The sequence below is a fragment of the Petromyzon marinus genome, chromosome 6, assembly GCF_048934315.1.
Source record: "Petromyzon marinus isolate PM22_M1 ecotype Great Lakes invasive population chromosome 6, UKy_Petmar_22M1.pri1.0, whole genome shotgun sequence".
NCBI classification, from domain to species: domain Eukaryota; kingdom Metazoa; phylum Chordata; class Hyperoartia; order Petromyzontiformes; family Petromyzontidae; genus Petromyzon; species Petromyzon marinus.
The window spans coordinates 14,465,854-14,484,135 of record NC_133672.1 but is presented as its reverse complement, the minus strand read 5'-3'; the positions used below and the strand labels follow the sequence as shown (position 1 = coordinate 14,484,135).

General features: G+C 51.1%; 1 protein-coding gene across 8 annotated transcripts in view; it reads left to right on the top strand.

The window, feature by feature from the left end:
- Nucleotides 1-18,282, top strand: part of LOC116939429 (signal-induced proliferation-associated 1-like protein 2) — a 110,534-nt gene that overhangs the window by 35,860 nt on the left and 56,392 nt on the right. For all 8 annotated transcript variants that reach the window (XM_076065109.1, XM_076065108.1, XM_032947742.2 and 5 more), the window contains exons 3-4: nt 10,048-10,190; nt 14,860-15,048. In XM_076065109.1, the coding sequence (XP_075921224.1) occupies nt 10,048-10,190; nt 14,860-15,048 (332 nt within the window). The remainder of the gene's footprint in view (nt 1-10,047; nt 10,191-14,859; nt 15,049-18,282) is intronic.

Here is an 18,282-nt window from a genome sequence, read left to right as displayed (position 1 = left end):
CCTCGCAGTCGAGGGCGATCGTCTTCCATCAGCGTCTTACCCGTGGCTCCGACGATGGCTGAAGAGGCCGATCTGAGATCGACGGACCTCTTTGTCGCAGCTCGGCCGCCGCCTGCGTCCGTGCAGGAAGGGTGGTGGGGTCCCCGTCCCGTCGATTCGGTGTGCGACCACGCAATGTTTCTTCCGCTTCTGCTTATCATCCGCCTCTTTCCTGCGTGGGGTTTCGACGTGCAACGATCCCTGCACCCGGGGACTGATCGATCCTGGGCAGTAGCTTATAATTAGCACGAATTGTGAAATGACCGTTCTCGTACTCCCCACGTGTCGCCGCGCCGATCGTGACCGGCGGGGAATCCGTTTTGAGCAATCGATGAATCCGTACGTGCCGATCGAACAGCCGAATGTTTCGCGTCCCCCCGTTTGCCTGCGCCCGCAAGCGTCGCGTGCACCTTTGAACCCCGTCCGCGTAGCGTCCTGAGTTCCGTTTATATTTAGACGCCGTACAAAATGTTTCCAAGCGATGTGGTTGTTCTTGTTCTCATTCTCTATTTTACCACCCATATGTTTTCCTATGAGGCGCCGCGAGTGAACAGGACCAGGGGTGAAATGCATTTAATTGTTGGCGGCCTATTCCTCTTAAATCTCGTAAATGACTTTGGAATTGTCTCCTTTCCTCAGGAGCTCAAAAAAAAAATGTCCCGTTGAACCTCTTTGCCAGTAAAATCGAAAGCCTGCTATTTTAGTGTTGCACTATCGTGCCACTGGCAGGGTGAGATTCAGCTCAAAATAGACGGCGCTAGTCGGATCCATTCGGTCATTACAGCGCTATTTTCAGTGAGAACTGGATCTCGTCTTGGGGAGAAGCCTCCTCGTAGCTTTTATTCTCATATTTCAGACTTGGCAGGATCTATAATCAAAACCCAATGGGTTCGCTTGCTCATTTCAAGTCAAACGGATATATTTAAATTTCTATTCTTTGTGCCTAATTGCACGCTTCTGTGAGGTGAGTCATTGACTCCTCCTCCGTGTTAATAATGAGGTTTTTTTTCTTCCCAACGCAGATATAATAAATAATATATCTGCCAGTGGCGTACAAAAGCGAAAATAAAAAAAAAATCCCTCAACTCTCATCCTTATCACTGGCCTTTATAGCAGACAAATAATATAATCTAAGAGGACAGAAGGCTCACGTTTCGTGACAATGCATCGAACTTCTATGCACAAGTCAACGTTAGCTTGCTCTAATCTCTTTCTTGCCGCCTTTGGAAGATATACGTGAGTAGGCCAGCTCTAATCTCTCTCTTACCGCCTTTGGAAGATATACGTGAGTAGGCCAGCGATTTTGCCAATGTCCCAGCGTGGAATAAATATGTATGTAGCCTGCTTATATCTGCGTTTACGAGGCAGCGTTAATGACGTGGGTGGTTAGTTTTTTTTTCTTTCTGGATTCGTTCCCTCCGTTCGGTTTTTATTTTACTCGGCCAACTTAAACGTTTTTGTTCTTCACAAAGTGAAGGCCCCCGCCGTGATGCACACCGCACTCGCCTCGCAAAGCTTCACAGAGCCTGTGGGGGAGCTCGCAGCTTCAGCTGTTGCGTGTCAGCTGCCGGGTGGCACTCGGCTCAGTTTGGCACAGCAGGTGTGCTAATCCCAGGCATTGAAAGCCTCCGTGGGGGTTGGGGTTGCAGAGAGGGGTCTGTGGTGCGGAGGGGGTGGAGAGGGGCGGGCGTGGGGTGGGTGGGGAGGGGTGAGTGCGGCGTGGGTGGAGAGGGTCTGGTTAGGGCAACGACGTTGGGCAGTGGTGGGGTCGCCAGTTTGTGGCATAATAGAGGGCCTCTCTGGACACGACTGCGGGGGTCAGAGTATGACGCGATTCAATCTAAATTAATATTCCACTCCAAAAGCGCTCTGCTCTTCACTCAACTTGAGGGGGTTTTTTACGTCTCATTGTGGTGTCGCTGTTCTCAACGAGGCGCCTGAATTGTGGCCAATAAATGTTAAATAACTGGAGTGCTTTGTGTTGACGCCCCCTTTGGTCATGAAAAGGAGTCCATGTCCTTTTTTTACCCATTCATAAAAAAGAAATAACCTCGTTCCTGCCCATCTCTTTTAATTGTTCTTAATTATGGCCACACCGATCCAAAGCTTTGTGTTTTCACACGGTGTGGAAATCTTATTGGAACTCTTTAACGTACGTGTCTGCCACGTAGGGTTCATCTTCATTGTGCCGAGCGGTGTGGCCGCATCTGTTTCTGTCACGTTTGGCTCCCGGGTGCAGCACGTGGGGGCAAGAGGTGTTTCGAACAATATTCGACGATGCTTTTCCCGTGGCTTCACCCAAGGGTCCTTGTGCATCTTTTATTCATCGCTGGGTTGTTTAAACAAAGACGTGTGAGACAATCAGCAAATCGCCCAGCAGCTGTTTGCAGCTTCTGCAAATTGCAAAAAGAGAAGTTACAATTATTACTAAATAAGAGGGTGGCGCTTCGTTTTCTGGGAAACTGTGGAAGTCCTCAATGCCGAAAGCAGCCATGAGCGTAGCGCATCCAGAAAGTGTAATTCGAAGTGATCTAAGTAGGGTACTTGATGAAATAAATCTAAGTTTAATAGCGAAGCTGAATAACCCACGTAAAAAAAAATAATCTCAATGTGTTTGATATGCCACACATTGAACCGTTTGGGCCAGTAGGTAAGTGTTCGCTGGCGGTGAGGCTGTGCTGCAGCAAGCTGCCTCTAAATCGCGTAGCGATGTCGCCTCTGTGCAGATGCGCGCCGCCATGAGACAGGCTTAGGTGCCGTCCCCACGCCTCCAATCGTGCGCCGAACAAAAGCCGCCTCATGTCCCGCGTCCAGCGTGCACGAAGCGTGACATCATAGCTGGGTTCGGAACCAGGCTCCAAAAAAAAAAGAAAATACAGGCATTTGAGAGGGCGGTTGAAAGGAGAAGCTTTCAGCTGCTGGGCCCGGTTCCTTCGCTTGAACGTCTGATACAATGCGCCGTCAACAAGGGCGGTCGTTGAGCGTTGAGGAGGAACTAAAACCAGACGGCGCGGCGTCTGAACCGCCCGCTGTCTTCGGTGTGACCGCATTGACCCAGTGGTGACTTCACCGCGGAGGGGGAAAAAAGTGGCGCACGCACAGAGGCGGTGTCTGTGTCCATTGCCTTGCGTCACACGCGAGCGGCCATGCACGTGCGCGCCCACATACTAAGGCCATTACAGGAGCCGTGCCATTCAATACGGAGACCCTTTAATACCGGCGCTGGGTTGCACGTTGGGCTCATAAATTGTGCATGCTCAAGTTTTAATAATTGAAGAGTTCTCGTTATGATGGAGTTCTACCGAAGCCCATCTCCCTTTTAGTGATATTGCCGTCTAATTGCTGAACCTCGAGCCGCGGGTACCGAGCTTAGCGCGAGCAGTTTCGTGCCTTTCCGCTGCAATGCTGGCGGTTCATTGCGCGTCTCGAGAGAGACAACGCCGCTACAATCGAGGCCGAACATCCCCACACAATTTGCTAACGAAGGCTTCGTTTTCGGTGGGGAAAACTTCGGTTTTTTTCCCCGTTTTTAAATTTTTATTCTTGGAAATGTTTCTTTTTGGTTTGCTCGCTCTGTATTGTATTATTAATTTTGAAGTGGCTGACGGGGTTTGTGTGTGTGTTGTTGTGTTGTTGTTGTTGTTTTCGGGAAGCAAGTTCATTAAAGTCTGTTTGTGCGGTGCAGCCTTTGGGATGCTCCCCGCGGGCTTCTGCGCTGTCGTTTAAACTGAAAACCGCGGCGCAATTGTCGTAACAGATAAATATTAAAAAGGGCTCCAAATCCCTCCTGGAACATTTTGTTGAATAATTGATGCCCTCCTGTTGTTTGTCGGCTCTGGGTCATGAAGGGGTGGGTGGGTGGCGTTAGGGGAGTGGTGGTGTAGCGGTTAGCGCGCTGTGCTACAAACCTGGCTCTACCCGAGTTCGATTCCCGCTCACGGCCAACAGTAATGATTATCTGAACCGTTCTTGGACCTCCCCGAGGTCGACTTAAATGAATACTTTGTGCGGTGCATAAAACCATCGCCACTAGGGAGACAAAGGTGGCTAGGCATGGTGCAGGTCCACCCAACCCGTCGTGTGCCGTTCTGGGCTTCATCGGTGCTTGCTAACAGCACTTGTCCCAACAGTCTGTTAAGCCTATACAAGGAGGGTCTTTGGTAGTGGTAGTAGTAGTGTTATTGCTTGCGGTGGTAGTAGTAGTGGTGGTGGTGGTATTGGGGGTGGCAGTGACGTTGGTATTGGTGGTGGTGGGTGGTAGGGGCGGTGGTCGTAGCGGTCGGTACTGGTGGCGTTGGTGCTGCTGGTGCTGCTGGTGATGCATGTAGCACGTGGTTGCGGTCCCTGTGCGATGACGTCGGACCTCGCTGTGCAGTTCTCTCATTCGCGTTCCTCCATCTGGTTGTCCCCTCCCTGTGCGGTGACCCCCCGCCCCCTGCACTACGCTTCTGCGCACACGTGCACTTATATGGACTTTGAGCCGTTGACCAAAGACGAGCAGCCCAGCAGTGCCGTCTGAGGCCCATCCCAAATCCACGGGAAACTGGCCGAAAACCGAAGTTGTCGGGCAGCTTTCAGGCAAAGGAAATAATAATAATAATAGGTCTGGTGGCTGCTAATTTGCCGCTGATTTGTATATTTTTGCCGAAAAATCGGTGTCGAAAGTGCACCAAACATTGCGCGTAACGCTCCTCGTGTCTGGCGTTGGTCATGGTGAAGGTTTACGTAGTCTGTTTACCACGGTGCGAAACAAGTTGGAATTCATTTGACTTTTTTTTGCATGACGGCAACACATGGCTTCAAGGGAGATGGGAAGGGAAGGGGGGGACCTTCGGCTTTGAGTGGTCAATCCATCTCAAAGACAGCCTAAAAGGATTCGCTGCCGCTCATCTCAATTCCACGGGAGGACACGAGTCGATTTATAGGCAGTTGGGACTCTGCGGGGAGAAGCATTTGATGTCCGGTACGATGAAATGTGTTTACTTGGGGCAGAGATCGGCCATCCTTACCATCTATGCTTCATCTAAAGTCAATGCTGCGCTTCCCCGGAATTATTTTATTTTTTTTAGTTTCAAGGCGTTCGGAACCCTAGGGAGAGAAGTAAATGGAGTGATCATTGGAAATTGTTTCTCACGGCAAGGGATGACAATTTTTATTCGCATGCTAATGATCCGGGAAATGTATCCTCACGTAAGCCCTTTATTTTAAGAACCTCTATGCGTAGTTATCTCTTGAATGCTGCGTAAAACGCGATGCTGTGAAAGGGATTTAAACTGGGCTGTCCTCGGAGTGGGTCTTAAGACGTGAAAATTTATTTTAAACAAGAATATTTGTCTTGTTTTCGGGAGCTCCACAGCACACCCCGCCTGCAATAAGGTTTCCACGATAATTTGTGCACACGTGTGCTTTGATCGATTAATTAATCTCCTTTGATTGTGTTGGCTTTGATCGGCCAGTCAAGCCTGGCTCTCGCTCCGCCGCTCTCTTCACAAGTCACGTTCTCAGCCGTGGTTTTCATTCAAGCGGTAAACGTTGAGAGGGGCGTCACGATGTCACCAAACAGCAGTCCGTGCAGTGGATACGCTCGCTTTGGCGATATCACTCATTCCGACGGCAGACTCCGGACTGGACGGAGCTTGGGAGGGAAGTTGTCACCGGTTCGCCACCTGGACCCGCTGCCTTTTTCCCTCCCAGTGCGTGGCTCTGCCTCGTGGCCTCCCAGGTCGTTCCCCCGCTCTCTCCTCTGAGAGCGAGCAAAACAGCGTGGCGTGCTGCAAGTCGAACTAGCGAACGCTATCGATGTGGCGGCGCTGAAGTTGGCGCACGGCTGTGCTGCACAACCGGCGACCTGAGTTCCGTTCGGAGACACTGCTCACGCCAGCGGCGAGCGAAGCCTGACCGGTTCTGGGACCCCCACCCCCCATTCACCGACAAACGCTGACCAGCATCATGAAGGATCGTGAAAGGACCCTGAGAACGATTGTTAAAGGGCGCTTTATAAATCAAACTTATTACATTATTATTATGACCAACCTTGGCATTAGGGAGGCCTTCATTCAGCAGTGAATTGACAGTGGTGCGTTGTTTTTGGACAGTGTCGTTTAACTGGCGATTTCCATTCGGGCTGCTGATCGCTCGGCACCACCTACAGCTGGAAAATAGGTGCATCGGTAGCCATAGCTACGGCGAGCGCATGCGGAGGAGCTGCTGTGAGTTTATCGTCTGTTAGCCCGATTCACGCAATTTCATGCAGATTAAGGGAGGCGTACATCTTGGTTTGTTTGGCAGGGAGAGGTATCCGCTCGGTGATGGATCGCCGCGGTAACGCACCAACACACCGCCACCACCACCACCGCCGCCGCCCGTTGGTGGTAGCGGTGGTGGTGGCGGTGTGCACGCCACACCACCACCGCCCGTCGGTGCTGTGCCGCGAAAGGTCGCGCGCCAGGACACAGACGAAATCTGGCCGAGGTGGTGTGTATTTCGTCTTTAATTAAGCTTGTTATTTCCTGCGGTGACACTCGCAAAGCCCATTGCTCAGTAATGTGGTGCGCGTGTGTGTGTGTGTATTATGAAACATCTGCACAATGGCTGGAGAGATTCTTTAGATTCCAGTGAGGGGCAAGGTGCGTTCACGTGCCACGAGACCGGTTAAGCTCTAATGATCTGGGGCCACCGATTGTTTCTCGGCCGCCGCCACCTGTCCGGTTATTGGCGAAGCTGCCAAGGTGGTGACCTCCATGTACGAAGGTAAAATAATAACGGTAGCAATTTACGGCCATTTTATTGATCCACTGCTGGATGAAGAGCTCTGTAGCTTCTTGACCGTACTTCACCACGATGGTCATTGTGTGCATTGGTGAAATGGGTGAGGCCCGTGATTGGTTCGGATGGCACTCGCCACTGAGGTTAGTCACAACTGGGATTAAAACTCCACTCAATGCCGTCATAGTCCGCGTGTGTGATGTTTTTGAGTGCAGTTCTCGCATTATAATTGATAAGCATCACGAATAGTCAAGTGCTCGCAGTCATCATCATTTTATCAGCAGCAACGCCATCACCGTCGTTACCATTGCCCACTATTAGACTGTCCACTTGGAACATTCCCCGACAGAAAATATTCACCGGGCGACTCCAGAAGCCGTCCACTGGCTCGCTCGCTCGCTCGCCCGCCCGCCTTGACATTGCAATGTCAACTCTCCGGGTGTATGAAAAGAAAAAAAGCCAGTCGGATGCCATCACCAGTTTTAGCTCGGTATTAGCTGTTGGGCTACGTCCGCATGAGAAAATGCAAGCGTGCGGTTAGAACCGGGGGGAACGAACGCCGTCGCCGTGTGGGTGGCCTGCGCACGCCCACCGGAGCTGGTGAGCGTGCGGTGAGGACGCACAAGTTCCTTGTGAAGGAAGCAACGCATTTTGCGTTCCTCTTTTTTTTTCTCTTCGTCGCCGTTGTGGCTGCCTTCGTCGGTTCAGTCGCACGAAGCGAAGCACGGCTCGGGGCTCGCGTCGCAAACGGCGCCTGCTCGATGAGGAAGAGCGACCCTCGGTGTTCGTGCTTAACGTGCATGGGTTGTTTTTCGCGCTTGCCCCGTAGGGCTTCGCCAAACGCATTTTGAGGGTTGCGCCGCGTGCTGTTAGACGTTCTGTCGACCTTGTACAGTGAGGGAAAAAAGTATTTGATCCCCTGCTGATTTTGTACGTTTGCCCACTGACAAAGAAATGATCAGTGTATAATTTTAATGGTAGGTTTATTTGAACAGTGGGAGACAGAATAACAACAACAAAATCCAGAAAAACGTATGTCAAAAATGTTATAAATTGATTTGTATTTTAATGAGGGAAATAAGTGTTTGACCCCTCTGCAAAACATGACTTAGTACTTGGTGGCAAAACCCTTGTTGGCAATCACAGAGGTCAGACGTTTCTTGTAGTTGGCCACCAGGTTTGCACACGTCTCAGAAGGGATTTTGTCCCACTCCTCTTTGCAGATCTTCTCCAAGTCATTAAGGTTTCGAGGCTGACGTTTGGCAACTCAAACCTTCAGCTCCCTCCACAGATTTTCTATGGGATTAAGGTCTGGAGACTGGCTAGGCCACTCCAGGACTTTAATGTACTTCTTCTTGAGCCACTCCTTTGTGGCCTTGGCTGTGTGTTTTGGGTCATTGTCATGCTGGAATACCCATCCACGACCCATTTTCAATGCCCTGGCTGAGCGAAGGAGGTTCTCACCCAAGATTTGACGGTACATGGCCCCGTCCATCGTCCCTTTGATGCGGTGAAGTTGTCCTGTCCCCTTAGCAGAAAAAAACACCCCCAAAGCATAATGTTTCCACCTCCATGTTCGATGGTGGGGATGGTGTTCTTGGGGTCATAGGCAGCATTCCTCCTCCTCCAAACACGGCGAGTTGAGTTTATGCCAAAGAGCTCAATTTTGGTCTCATCTGACCACAACACTTTCACGCAGTTGTCCTCTGAATCATTCAGATGTTCATTGGCAAACTTCAGACGGGCATGTATATGTGCTTTCTTGAGCAGGGGGACCTTGCGGGCGCTGCAGGATTTCAGTCCTTCACGGCATAGTGTGTTACCAATTGTTTTCTTTGTGACTATGGTCCCAGCTGCCTTGAGATCATTGACAAGATCCTCCTGTGTAGTTCTGGGCTGATTCCTCACCGTTCTCATGATCATTGCAACTCCACGAGGTGAGATCTTGCATGGAGCCCCAGGCCGAGGGAGATTGATTGATAGTTCTTTTGTGTTTCTTCCATTTGAGAATAATCGCACCAACTGTTGTCACCTTCTCACCAAGCTGCTTGGCAATGGTCTTGTAGCCCATTCCAGCCTTGTGTAGGTCTACAATCTTGTCCCTGACATCCTTGGAGAGCTCTTTGGTCTTGGCCATGGTGGAGAGTTTGGAATCTGATTGATTGCTTCTGTGGACAGGAGTCTTTTATACAGGTAACAAGCTGAGATTAGGAGCACTCCCTTTAAGAGTGTGCTCTTAATCTCAGCTCGTTACTTGTATAAAAGACACCTGGGAGCCAGAAATCTTTCTGATTGAGAGGGGGTCAAATTCTTATTTCCCTTATTAAAATGCAAATCAATTTATAACATTTTTGACATGCTTTTTTCTGGATTTTGTTGTTTTTATTCTGTCTCTCACTGTTCAAATAAACCTACCATTAAAATTATAGACTGATCATTTCTTTGTCAGTGGGCAAACGTACAAAATCAGCAGGGGATCAAATACTTTTTTCCTTCACTGTAGCTCCGCTTGGGGGTGAACTGCCAAGTCGGGTGCCTGAACAAGCTCCCAGCACGTGGAGCAAAACGTCGGACTTCGTGCCGAGCGAGTCGCGGCGCACTGCGAGAATGCATCGGAGCGCTCTGCTCGTTGCTCAAAGCTCACCACATTTATTTTTTCAACGTCTGTGATGACAACGGCATGAGACCTCGCTTGTCCTTGCCGTGTTTGGGAACACGGATACATTTATCCGCGACCGTTGATGATGACATTTGGTTAAAAGTAACGTAACAACTGCTTTAGAGAACGTTCTGCCATGATTTTCCTCTTTTCAGTTTTGTTTCACTCTAGTCGAGGGAGAAAATTGCACACACGGCTCATGTCGATAGCGGTGAAATCACCTTTAATCGAATGTAATTTTCTCGTCGGCTACCGACCTGTCACAGCTGAGGTTTCTGTTGTTAAACTGGCAATTATAATGAAGGGGGTGCGTGGCGTGAATTCGGAGCCATTTTTGGAAGTCTGCGAGAGATGCTGCCTCGAGGCAAATCCACCTCACCGGGATGTGTTTTTTGGCAATGAACATTGGATGCTCGAGGGCTTTTTTGAGCATGCGTGTCTTTTAACACAGGTGGGATTAAACTTTTATATTTGTGTAAAAAAAACGCAAAAACAACACAACCAGCTTCAGGGCTGACGAACCCGCGTCGCTGGCCCGCTCACGCTGCCGTTGCGCCTGTTCCGCCCTCCGCCGTGTCACGCAGACCACCAGAACTATTTCGGCGTTGACGAGAACCTGGGCCCCGTGGCGGTGAGCGTCCGGCGTGAGAAGATCGACGAGGGCCGTGAGAAGGAGAGCTCGCACGGTCCGCAGTACCTCTACCGCGTCGTCTTCCGCACCAGCGAGGTGAGGAGGCCGCGGCAAGAACCTCATCCCCGTCGTGGCGTGTCTTGGGCCCGTGCCGGCGGCGAGTTGGTGATGGCCAGTGAGGGTTTGGGTGTGGCCCATAGCGCTGGTGGGTGTTGTCACGGCAGGCTCGAGTCGGAAATGTTCTGTAAACCTTGCAAAGGCGTCAACGTAGCACCTTCCTTGACCGCCTTCAAGCTACGAGAGTGGTGCGAGTAACGACTGTTCTTGCTTGAAATCCGCTTGAGTAGGGCAGCATCACATCTCAGAATCATCAGCTTTATTTAGGCTGGAAGAATCCGATGAGCTACGAAGCTCTTTTTCACAGATTTCCGGGAAGGGGGCAGGTCAGCAAGTTGCTGGCTCGGTGCCTCTCGCTAGCTTTTGATCACTGGGGGGGTTTTTTTCCCCTAGGCGAGCTTGCACGTGGGTTTCTTTGTTAACAATAGTAAGTTCACGCTGTTGATTGCTTTTATTATGAAACATCATTGGCTTCACAAGGCTTTGAATAAAACAGCTGTGTTGCACGGAAATGAAAAATAGGCATAGGTGAACATGGAAACAATTTCTTGGCACGCAAGTTGAAAGTTGACCCAAATAAATGATTTGTTTTCTCTACCGCATTTGCATAGCGGGCTTTGTTACGGAAATAACAATTTTCCGTTGTGTTGTTAAACAAACGTTACAGTTAAAAGTGGTGGGATTGTTAGCAAACCGGACTTGCAAACCAGGAGAAACAACAATGAGTCCGTTGGCCGGTCTCGTGTGGTGGGTTCAGTGTGGGTGCACCCAACTCTTGCAAGCCTTCTGGTTGGCCTGGAAGAGTAGGCCAAATACCCGTGAGAGTTCGCTCCCGCAGAGCTCCCTGCCGCCAGCAGTGTTGTAAGCAAGCGGTTGCAGTGCCGCGCCGTCACCTCTCGCCTCGAATTAAAAGCTAAACGTCCGGTGTTTCACATTGAGTAAACAACTAAAAGCTCATGATTGCAGCTGGCGCAGCTGGGTTTGAGGTCGGACGGACGCCCCTGATCTTGTGGCGGCGGGGGTGGGCGGCGGCGGCGGCGCCGCTGTTGCTCGTGCCGTCCCCACTCCAAATCCCCGCGCCGCCGCCGAGATGCGTGACGGTGGCATGCGAGTGCGGACGAGGTGGCGCCATCGCGGAACTAAAGCTTCAGAGCGGCGCCCACCCCCGCCGAGCGAGGGACGCGCTCCTCCGGATTACGGATTATTGTCGTCGCCTCTCGAGTCTGCTTACGCCGCTCCCGTGGAGGGAGTGGGGTGGGGGGGGGGCGAAGGGCTGGCGGAGAGTCGATGGGCAGTTCCATGAATTCGGACGCTTTAAAGGTGTGTGGGTCGTCATTGGTGTAATTGTGAAGTTTTTTTTTTTCGCTTGGGCGTAGCGTGTCGGCCAATTGGAGCCGTAATTGGGATATCATTAATTTGTCCGTCTCTTCCGATGAGGGGGGAATGTTCAAAGTACTGCCACGTTTTTGGACGTACTCGGAAACAAGCTGGCGTTTTCGTCCACGCTGGGGTGGCGGTTTGCACGTTAATTTTCGCGTGTGTGTCAATCCGGTGACTTTTTCCGTAAATAAGTCATGTGTTTTTTTTAATTGTAGACAATTACCTTCAAAACGACACCCGATATCTACTATTAGGATGATTTTGAAATTTTGATTGTGAGGTTGCCTCATCTAGGGAGGAACTGTCATAAAGGTGCCAGGGAGGGGCAGGGGCAAACGCTAAAATAAATAGTGATATTACGTGGCTCCTGTGTATACAAAGACAAAGATCCCCCGTGTAGCCTTAACAGACTGTTGAGGAAAGTGCTGTTAGTGGGCTCCTATGAAGGCCGGCACTGCGCACGAGGTGGTGGGTGACCAACACCATGCCCCGCCGCCTTTGTCTCCCCGGTGGCAATGTTTACACACCACGACCAGGTACTCATTTGAGGCTGAGTTGACCTAGGGGAGGCCCAGGACCAGTTCAGGTAATAATCATCATTGGTGTTGGTGGCCGTGAGCGGGGATCATACCCGGGTTGCCGGTCTTTTAGCAAAGCGCGCTAATCGCTGCACTACCGCTACGCACACACACACACACACACGAACACTTACGCCATCCAATAAAGTTCTTTGTGTGCTACAGCATGCACACAATTACAAAGTCCGAGTCTGCCTCCTCCAGAATTCCACATTCCAAAGTTTGGTGCCAGTCCACCCATAAGACAACCGCTCGCTGTTGGCTTCCCACAAAGTGGTTGTCATTTTATTGACCCGCTGCGCGTTGTGGATATCGTGTACAAGTACGTACACAGTAAATAGAGTGTACGTGCGCAACGTGCACAGTTAATGCATTCAGCATGTGTTGACTTTCACCGTTATCATTCGGCCACTGTCAATCCACTGCTGGATGAATGCCGCCTCCCCCGAGCCATCGCCACCCGTCATGGTCCTGCGATTCGACAATCTCCGCCTAGCCCCGCGCACGAGCCGACGCGGTCGATTGTAGCCGCGGCAATGCGTCATGTAACGCTCTGCACTTGGCAGAGTTTTTTTTTACTGCTTGCCCCCGCCGCCTACTTAAGGGGCCAGTGCCGAGGCTGGGGCCTCAATCTTCCTCAGCGCGGCTGCCACCGCCTATAGTTGTCTGCGCGTGTGCGTGCATGCGCGTGTGCGCGCGTGTGTGCGCGCGTATTGATTTGTGTGGATACGTTGCCTGCACCGTTAGCCGTGAATGAGCCGAAGCGGTACGCTGTTGCCTTGCGGCTCGCCGGCGCTCGCGCGCAAAAAATCCCTGCTGCTAGTGGCAGGACGTCGACACCAAACAAATTGGCGCTGCGCTGGTACCACGGTGCCGGAACTAACCACAAGCACCCGCCGACCCCTGTTAGTCTCGTTGGTCCACCGTTTCCAGTTTATCAGGTTCACTTTGTTGAACTGGGTGAGAACGCAAGAGGATCAGGATCAGCCATTCCGTGACATTAAAAGAAGTAGAAACAAAGAAGCAAGTGGAAATTGAAGAAAAATCTACCGACAAGAAATTTGAGCGAAAAAACGTATTCGTGGAATAATTCAAAACGGTGCCTAGCAGGTGACCACTGAAAAATGCAGGGGACTAGACATCTGTGAAAAATAGCTTTATAGCTTAAAGGATTCTTCAGTATAAATACTAATTCTTTGCGAAAGCTAACCAGAATTGAGCCTGGCTAGTGCATGGATGCATGCACAAAGCAGGGCACATTGCTGGCAGAAGAGGACAGCCCAGTAACATCCATTGTTGTACTGTACTATGATCCCATGTCTATGCTCTCTGCCTTCACCAACCTCCACTGACCGGTGTGAAGTACGTTGGTCAAACAAACGCCCATGTCCCGCACAGCATGGCAAGGCTGTCTTCCAGCAGTGGTTTGACTAAAGTGTTGTACATGTATACTTGCTGTACGTAATCGGTTCACATCGCCCCTGCAGCTACTAGACGTGCAATAGCTAATAAGGAATGCGAGTTTGGTACAAGTCTGTTAGCATCTGAAAAGTTCCCACGCCATCCCCTGGCTCTCCGCTGCAGCCATCTACGCAGCAGAGTTGGATTCGCGTGCTGTAGGCGAACGACCCCATTGCTGCACCGATATATCTGTCCCCAGAAGATGGGCGGAACCGCCAAGGGGGGATGCGTTTTGGCCATTCAGTCAAAATGCGAATCTGGCTCACAATGTGCGTAGAGCTGCGATCGTTGCACTGCAGCCGCGGCAAGCCGTGCAACGTTGTCTGCAGACCAGGCGCAGGCGCTTGAGCTGTTGTTTTTCCAACTCCCCCCCGCCCCTCAATATAAATGAAATTGTAAAAGTGTTTTTTTGGAAAAGTGAAACGAAACCGGTGCCAAAGAAAGCACACGTTGGCTCATGTTTTCACCCGACAAAAGCCTTCATTAGGCCTAAGGCTGTTGCCTAAAAAAAGGAAACTTTTAACGCCTCGTGCACTTTTCTTAACATCCCGGCAAACGCGTTCTCTCGTGCTGCACTTACCGATGTGTGTGTGTGTGTGCGTGCGCACGCTCGTTAAGTGCTCCTCAATTAATTCTATGTTTTCACCCGACAAAAGCCTTCATTAGGCCTAAGGCTGTTGCCTAAAAAAAGGAAACTTTTAACGCCTCGTGCACTTTTCTTAACATCCCGGCAAACGCGTTCTCTCGTGCTGCACTTACCGATGTGTGTGTGTGTGTGTGCGTGCGCACGCTCGTTAAGTGCTCCTCAATTAATTCTATCGCAACTGGACCGAGTTGCCGCCAGGTCGTTCTGTGGACGGAGGATCTGGGTGGAAATAATCCCGTCGCCGACTCTCTCTCGCGTGCCGCGCCATCGTCAATAGGCGCTCGCGAACAGCGCTTGACTCCAAACGGCCGGCGAAGAGTAAAAATGGCGATCGTTGTCAATGTGTGCTTGCCAACCGCGCTAATTGGGAGGTGCGGGATGTAGCTTTTGTACCCTGCCTCCGTAGCTTTTGTACCCCGTCTCTCTCCACTCTGTCACTTGACCCGACCCCACTTTCTTTGCACCTGCCGTTGTTTTTCGCCCGCCACGACCTCGCCCATCCTCGCCTGCGCCGAGCTGTCCGCGCTGAACCCCTCCACCCGACTGCCCCCTCACTGACCTCCTGTCCCCCGGCCCCCCGCAGCTGCGCACCCTGCGCGGAGCGGTGCTGGAGGACGCGGTGCCGTCGACGGCGCGCCACGGCACCACACGGGGGCTGCCGCTCAAGGAGGTGATGGAGTTCGTGCTGCCTGAGCTGCAGCTGAGCTGCTTGCGCCTCGCGCCGGCCACTCCCAGGGTCTCCGAGCAGCTCCTCAAGCTCGACGAGCAGGGGGTGAGGAGCGGCGTGAGCGCGTGGGTTGACGGTGCCTTTGTCTCTGGGTGTGTGTGTGTGTGTTTATCTGTATGAGCAGTAGTAATTAATTGAAGGTGGAGGGGTTGGCCGCTGTGGTGGCTACAAACGCGCCGTGGGGATGTCACCGCCCATTATTGGCGAATGGCGGTTGTTGGGCAGTAGTAATGAAGTGGTTGGAGCACTGCGCTATGAACCCGGGGGCCCAAGTTCGATTCACAGTTACAACTCGCATCTGTGGCAAATAGTGTCTGAATTGGTTTTGAATCTCCCCTTGGTTAACCTGGCCTTAAATGAGTACCTGCTACTATGTATAAACATAGGTTCTTTCTGACAAAACATACCCCCAGCAGTCTATGTAGGCTATATGGGTGATATTTGTTTTTTGTGTGGATGTGAAATTCGTACAACTGGCTTTATGCTCTGTAGACGAAGAATTCCATCTCATTGCCAGCATTGTGGGACACTTGTGGGACGATGGCGCTTAAAACAATAACAGGAAACATACCACTCGAACGTTAGCTGCCATTACAATTGTCCTCCAATAGTAAGTCAATCCGCTGCTGGATAAATGCCGTCACGGTGACCAACACGACGTGGGGAAGCCTTCATCCAGCAGTGGATTGCCTCGGGGACGGGGTGCCGTGGTGGCGAGATGTTACCGACCTCGTCTGGTATACAGGCGGTCATGGGTTGGATCCCGACCCTGACGCCTTTATATTTGGAGTTTGCATGTTCTCCTCGTGGTCACGTGGTTTTTCTCCAGCTCCTCCGGTTTTGCCCTCCACACTTAGAAACGTGCGTTTCGAGTATTTGGTGGCGGCTCTACATTTCCACATGATAAGCCACTTCGTTGAGCGCTCATTTGTGGTCGAGGTCACTTATGAAAGAGAGCTACGTAAGCCCAGTGGGCCTTTACCTGGTTAAAAGAAAAAACAAATTGTTTAGTTTTAGTTCAACTGTTGCAGCAGGCGAAGGCGAAAGAGGCGCAGCGCTTAATACGGGCAGACTGCTGCCATTATCGCGGGGTTAATAGCTCGCGGCTCCATATTCTGTCTTAACACATGTACATCACCCCTCCCCCCCCCTTTTAATCGATGCTGGAATTGCGCGCAACGCGGGGGGTCGGCGGCCGCCTGCGCTGCGACGAGCGAAGCCGCCCCCCCCCCCCCCCCCCCCGCGCCGCCGTTCCTCTGCTTAGGCGGAGAGAGGCAACCCGGCCAAAACCCCCCCACGCCGTTACCCGTGGAGGATCTGAGCTCGGCACTTCCACGAAAACGCTCCAACTTTAATTTGCCGTTTAAAAGGGGGCGGGGGGTGGTGATGGGTGGGGGGGGGATGTGGCTGTGAGTGAAGCGGGTATTGCGAGCCAACCGGAATGTGTGTCTCTCTCTCTCTTTCTCTGCTGCTGTGTGTGCGCGTGAGGGTTAAGTGAAGGTTATTTATGAGCTTTGCATGGCTCTAGTAGAGTCCCTGTGGCATTCCGGGTGCTACTGTTAAGAGCAGAGGTTAAATTGCAGTCAAATGTGTAAGTAACATCAAGAACCGGACCTTTGCACCTCTCGGGTATTGGCATCGCAGCTGGGGTAGAGAGCGAAAACCTTCGGGAAGAAAAAAGCAAATCGCCCTGATTCTGCTGATGAAACGCCGCATTCAGAGTTTGCCGATTACGAATGTTTGCGTGCCCTTTTTTACGGAGGGGGCCGTCAATTCAACAACGATGGTGCGTGTGCGGTGTAAGGTCTGAACAAGCCGAGCGGAATCGCACACACACACACGTGGAGCGATTATGGGCTTGGCCAACAGCGTGACGTTCATGTAAATATTTAGCATGTACAATTACAACGTGTAAATGTTTATGTTGGCTGCGGACTGCTCGGAAGAAGTTCCTTACTGGAAACTGTCATATTTCTGGTGGTAATTCCACGTTCATGCTTGATTTATACTTGTGGATGCGGCTGAGAGCATTTGGGTTTGTGTGTACAATTCTGAGCATGTGGTGTTCACCTGTGTGACTGTGAGCTAGTTGGTTCGCCTGTATAACTGTGTGTTTGTTAGTTCACCTGTGTAACTGTGTGTTTGTTAGTTCACCTGTGTGACCGTGAACTAGTTGGTTCAACTGTGTGAGTGTGTGTTTGTTAATTCACCTGTGTGAGTGTGAACTAGTTGGTTCACCTGTGTGAGTGTGTGCTAGTTGGTTCACCTGTGTGACTGTGAGCTCGTTGGTTCACCTGTGTGACTGTTTGTTAGTTCACCTGTGTGACTGTGAACTCGTTGGTTCACCTGTGTGACTGTGTGCTGGTTGGTTCACCTGTGTAACTGTGTGTTTGTTGGTTCACCTGTGTAACTGTGAACTAGTTGGTTCACCTGTGTGACTGTGTGCTGGTTGGTTCACCTGTGTAACTGTGAACTAGTTGGTTCACCTGTGTGACTGTGAACTAGTTAGTTCACCTGTGTGACTGTGAGCTGGTTGGTTCACCTGTGTAACTGTGTGTTTGTTGGTTCACCTGTGTAACTGTGAACTATTTGGTTCACCTGTGTGACTGTGAGATAGTTGGTTCACCTGTGTGACTGTGAGCTAGTTGGTTCACCTGTGTGACTGTGCTAGTTGGTTCACCTGTGTGACTGTGAGCTAGTTGGTTCACCTGTGTGACTGTGAGCTAGTTGGTTCACCTGTGTGACTGTGTGCTGGTTGGTTCACCTGTGTGACTGTGTGTTTGTTGGTTCACCTGGGTGACTGTGAGCTAGTTGGTTCACCTGTGTGACTGTGTGCTGGTTGGTTCACCTGTGTGACTGTGTGCTGGTTGGTTCACCTGTGTAACTGTGAGCTAGTTGGTTCACCTGTGTGACTGTGAGCTGGTTGGTTCACCTGTGTGAATGTGAGCTGGTTGGTTCACCTGTGTAACTGTGAGCTAGTTGGTTCACCTGTGTGAATGCGTGCTGGTTGGTTCACCTGTGTGACTGTGAACTCGTTGGTTCACCTGTGTGACTGTGAACTCGTTGGTTCACCTGTGTGACTGTGAACTAGTTGGTTCACCTGTGTGGCTGTGTGTTTGTTGGTTCACCTGTGTAACTGTGTTTGTGTTGGTTCACCTGTGTGCTGGTTGGTTCACCTGTGTAACTGTGTGCTGGTTGGTTCACCTGTCTGATTGTGAGCTAGTTGGTTCACCTGTGTGACTGTGTTTGTGTTGCTCACCTGTGTGACTGTGTTTGTGT